The 4,515-nt window shown below is 61.1% G+C and overlaps 1 protein-coding gene across 1 annotated transcript; it reads left to right on the plus strand.

Moving 5' to 3' along the window:
• The first annotated feature begins 153 nt into the window (after positions 1 to 153).
• Positions 154 to 2,455, plus strand: LOC121024282 (uncharacterized). The gene is made up of 3 exons (XM_040466538.1): positions 154 to 231; positions 942 to 1,477; positions 1,985 to 2,455. The coding sequence occupies exons 1-3, from the start codon at positions 154 to 156 to the stop codon at positions 2,169 to 2,171; spliced, it is 801 nt and encodes a 266-aa protein (XP_040322472.1). The 3' UTR covers positions 2,172 to 2,455.
• Positions 2,456 to 4,515: the final 2,060 nt, after the last annotated feature.

The raw sequence follows: 4,515 nt of genomic DNA on the forward strand, positions 1-4,515 counted from the left end.
AGGGAGAGACAGAGACAGAGGGAGAGACAGAGACAGAGGGAGAGACACAGGAACAGAGACAGAGACAGAGGGAGAGACAGAGACAGAGGAACAGAGAAACAGGGAGGAAAGAGGTGCCCCAGGCTGGCCCAGGTCCAAGGGGTGGGGACAGGGATGGCGGATGGTCTGGACACAGGGCGGAGGTGCTACCTGGACCCCGAGGGCCAGCGAGGGAGAGGAGTCTGGGCTGAGGTGGGGAGCAGCCCAGGGCTCTGTCCTGGGTGTGTCCGGAGTGGGGCCCCCTCCCCACAGGAGCCCTGGTGTGGGGGAGGGTCCCCGCCCCACCACAGGCCCCCCTGAGGGGTGTACCTAGGGCTTCCTCCGGGCAGCTCTCTCTGGAAGCTTCCACAGGAACCCAGACCCGGACCGCCTTCCCTGTGGCGGCCAAGGCCCCCACCCCTGCAACCGAGCCTCAGCCCCAGATCAGGTCTCGGGGCTCTGAGCCCCAGCTTCCCCGTCTGTAAAACGTGATCGCGGTAGCCAACTCCACAGCTATCTGCCGGGAAAATATCTGGAAAGTGTACGTGGGCGAGAGAAGGCCAGGTGCCCGAGAGCTAGGCCTGAGCAACCAGGGTCCCCGCAACAGGGACAGGGGCTCCAGCCAGGCCCCAGAGCTTGCTTGGGCCCCGCAGCAAAGCAGTACTTTCTGCCCTGCCCTGGGGTGCAGCGGAGTGCCCCCGAGGCCGGGTGCCCGGGTGCCACCCACGGGCTCTCCGGGCTCTGCCCTCCTAGGTGGGGGGCCGGAATTGGGGTGTGGAATGCGGGGCACAGACATAGACCCAGCATGAGGTGGGGGGGCTTCTGCCACGGCCCCCGTGAGGCTGCGGGCCCTCGTGCTCCCCTGCCTCCCCCCGCTCCCCCTGCTCCCTCCTGCCCCCTCTTTCCCCCTCCTGCCCCCCTAGAATCAGCTCCTGCCCTCTGAGGCCAAGGGTCTCAGTGCCAGGAGTCCCGCCCGACCCGCCTTGACCCCGACCCTGTCCCCCCGCGGCAGCCCACCGGGCCCACATCCGCCCCAGGGCCTTGGCGCTCTGGATGCTCCCCCTGCCCGGCTCCCTGCAGCGTCCGCCAGGCCACGGTCCCCCACCGTCAAGCGGTGGCGTGAGCACACAGGGCTGCCCGTTGCCCGCCCCTCTGCTCCCCTCTCTGCTTTCCTGCCCTGGTTCGTGGCATCATTCCCTTCCGAGGTGCGGTTCATCCTGCTGTTTCTCTCACCGCTTCTCTTCTCTCTTCCCCCGAAGGCCCGAGGCTGCCTGGGCTCTCACGGTTGGCCAGATGAAGGGGTCCCGCGGCTGTCCCCAGATGGGTGCATCCAGGGAGGTGGCCGGACAGGCACCTGGGCCCCCCGTCCCCAGCTTCGCTTGCCCAGGGGCCACGGGAGCCCCGCAGCCACGCTCAGTGGTCTTCGTGGCAGCGAGTGCCAGGCAGTTCCGGTGAACAGGTGAACCGACCCGATGAGCCTTTGCTTTTACTGCGGGCGAGGTTGGAAACAGACTGAGGCGCTAAAAGCATCCCCGCCTCCCGACCCCTGTCCGGGTGCCGGGTCCCGGGGCCTGAAAAGTGACGGCCCCAGCCTCGGCTGCACGGGGTGGACACCTCCCTCGAAGCCCAACAAAAATGAGGGCGCGTTGTGAGCAAACGGAGGTTTGTCGTGGGACCGGCGAGGACCCCGAAGTGGAGCCCCTCCCGCCCCCCCCTCCCCACCTCAGACCGCAGCCCCTCCGCCACGCTTGCCCAAAAACTTCTTTTACAAAAGAAGGTAAAGGCCCCTGAGCGTTTTCAGCCCCCCACGGCGGATGAGCTAAGCGTCCCCTCCCCTTGTTCCGTGGACCCCAGGACCCCCCACGGCCCACCAGCCGCCCCGGGACACTCCGGGTCCTGATAGACGCGGGACAGGACGATGAACGTATTCTCCTAACTCGGCTGGTCTGCTCTGTTGTACGAACAGGGGACAGGGGACATGTAAATCACAGGACACGTGTCCATCCGCTGCTTGTGTCATCGGTCAGGCTTCCAGGCAGCAGGACACGGCGCGGAGGGAAGATTTCAGATGCCAGAAGTTGCACGTGGGATCTCTACTGCAGGGTCTGTGCACAAGGGCCGAGGGTCACCCGGATAAGTGTGCACGTGCGTGAGTGACACACGCACCCTCACTGCCTCACTGCTTGAAGTTATACTGTCTGCGCATGATTTTTATTTCCCTTGTATTAAATTCAAAAAATTTTAAACTGAATGTACAGTTTCACTCATTTCATTTTTTTCACCTTCTATTAAATTTTTCTTTCCGATGCCATGTTTGATGTGGAACACGAGAAGTATTCAGTGTGTTGGGAGTATCTTCCGTGATTATAGCAAATTTCCCGAATGTGGCTCATCCCCGCGGTGTCCATTTTCCCTGAAATAAATGTATTTGTACGTACGTGTATTTGTTACTGTCTTATGGGTTGATGAACTTCCATAAAGCAGGCCCATCCGGGTAACAGTCACCCAGACAAAGGCATAGAACATTCCAGAACCCCAGCGCCCCCCCCCCCCCCCCCCCAAGAGAACCGCACAGGAGGCTCAGCTCTGGTGGGCTGTCCCTTCCTTCCCTCCTTCGGAGATGCCTGCTCAAGTGTCCTTGTCTCTGGAGGCTCTGCCCCTTCCCGTCAACCTGCAGGGCGGCTTGAAACATTCCGGAACATGTGTGCCGCGAGCTTCCTCCCCACGCAGCCGCTGTCCTGGCCTCGCTGTCCCTGGCGTCTCCCTGCTCCCTGCCCACACGATCGATGGTGAAGATGCCCTCATGCTTTATTCTGGAAGCAGTGGGGTTTTGCCTGAGACTAAGTGCCCCGCCTCGAATTGTTTCCAGGGCAGCGGGTTCTCCAGAGGGGTTTACCCCGGGGCTGTTTAGACGTGGCCTCCCCGCCTTCCGCAGGGCCGCTCGGCCCACACTCCTGGTGCTGCCCGTCTCCCGTCTCTCCCTTCTCCTGTCTCTTGTCTCTTACGTCTCTCCCGTCTCCCCCATCTCTGCCGTTCCCTCAGCTCCTCTGCACATTTTGTCGAGGGCACACGTCTTACTTGTGTGGCCTTATAGCGAGTGCACCTGAAAAAGCATGTCCCCCTCTGCTCTCCTTCGCGAACGTGCTCTGCTCACACGTCTACATGTGGCTCACACGTCCACAGCGAGCCACCCCCACGGAGAACCTGCCGGATTTGCAGCGGTGCTGGGCGCCTGCCGGCCCTCGGATGGAGGCCATGGGCCCAAGGAGCAGCAGGTTCTCCTCCCGCAAAGGAGCAGGTCCCTCCGGGAATCCAGGCCTCCTCCTCCTCTGGAAGCTCCGCGGCTTGGGGGTGGAGGTCCTGAAGGCCTGTCGTGAGATCCGGTCCGGGGTGTGTGTGCGCTGCTGTGAACCGCGTGGCTCCTCAGCGTTTGCCCCCCGGCGGCCTCCCCTCCCTTGGAAATCCGGTTCTAGGGCTTGTGATCTTTGATTTTTACAGATAACTTCAACACAAAATCACACCGCTGGAAACGACGGTTTTTCATCCTTTTGCCTTTCGTTGTTCTTGCCTCATGACAGCTCGTCGGGCACGACGCGGGCACACGCGGTGCGAGCCACGCTCCCGCCGTCACCCCTGGGCCCGTCAAGGACGGCGGGACTTCTGCACAAACACCCACTGGCCTTCCTTCTCCCGGCAGCAGCTTTACCAGTGATTGTGAACGGGCGTCAACTCTATGAAACGCCTTCCTACGTTTGCAAGAGGGTTACCAACTTGCCACCCTTCGTCCTCTCGATGTGGCGATTACACGCCTTGACCTTGCCCCACGAAACAGTCTTGCATTGTTGGAGTAACGCCACTGTCCCTGGCGCACAATCATTCAGTCACCGGATTCAGTTTAGCCCAGGTTAGTTTGTGGTTTTTACAACTGTTCCTGGACCGTGTGAGTCAATCCACAATCGGAGGCCCCCCCCACCCCCAGGCAGCCGGCTGTGTGGAACGAGGGGACCAGGGCCAGTGAGTCACACGCTGGCCTGCTCACTGCATTGTCACTAACAATAGAAATTTTCACTCAGAAATCTTTGCTAGTTTCATAAGTTTAAGAACCTGTGAGAGCACCTGGGTGGCTCAGTCTGTCGAGCGTCCGACTTCAGCTCAGGTCATGATCTCACAGTCCGTGAGTTCCAGCCCCACGTCGGGCTCTGTGCTGACAGCTCCGAGCCTGGAGCCTGCTTCCGATTCTGTGTCTCCCTCTCTCTCTGTCCCTCCCCGACTCATGCTCTGTCTCTCTCTGTCTCAAAAATAAATAAACATTAAAAAAACAAACAAACAGGGCCGCCTGGGTGGCTCGGTCGGTTAAGCGTCCGACTTCGGCTCAGGTCATGATCTCACAGTCCGTGGGTTTGAGCCCCGCGTCGGGCTCTGTGCTGACAGCTCGGAGCCTGGAGCCTGTTTCGGATTCTGTGTCTCCCTCTCTCTGTGACCAACCCCCCCCCCCCC

This window comes from Herpailurus yagouaroundi, unplaced genomic scaffold, assembly GCF_014898765.1.
Source record: "Herpailurus yagouaroundi ecotype Mexico unplaced genomic scaffold, PumYag 62777, whole genome shotgun sequence".
In the NCBI taxonomy this organism is placed as follows: domain Eukaryota; kingdom Metazoa; phylum Chordata; class Mammalia; order Carnivora; family Felidae; genus Herpailurus; species Herpailurus yagouaroundi.

Excerpts from the sequence above, each read along its gene's own strand:
- LOC121024282 (XM_040466538.1), top strand. The coding sequence starts at position 154 with ATGGCGGATGGTCTGGACACAGGGCGGAGGTGCTACCTGGACCCCGAG. Across the intron at positions 232-941 it reads GGAGAGGAGTCTGGGCTGAG|AATCAGCTCCTGCCCTCTGA; the intron begins GTGGGGAGCAGC and ends CTGCCCCCCTAG. Across the intron at positions 1,478-1,984 it reads CAGGCAGTTCCGGTGAACAG|GGGACAGGGGACATGTAAAT; the intron begins GTGAACCGACCC and ends TTGTACGAACAG.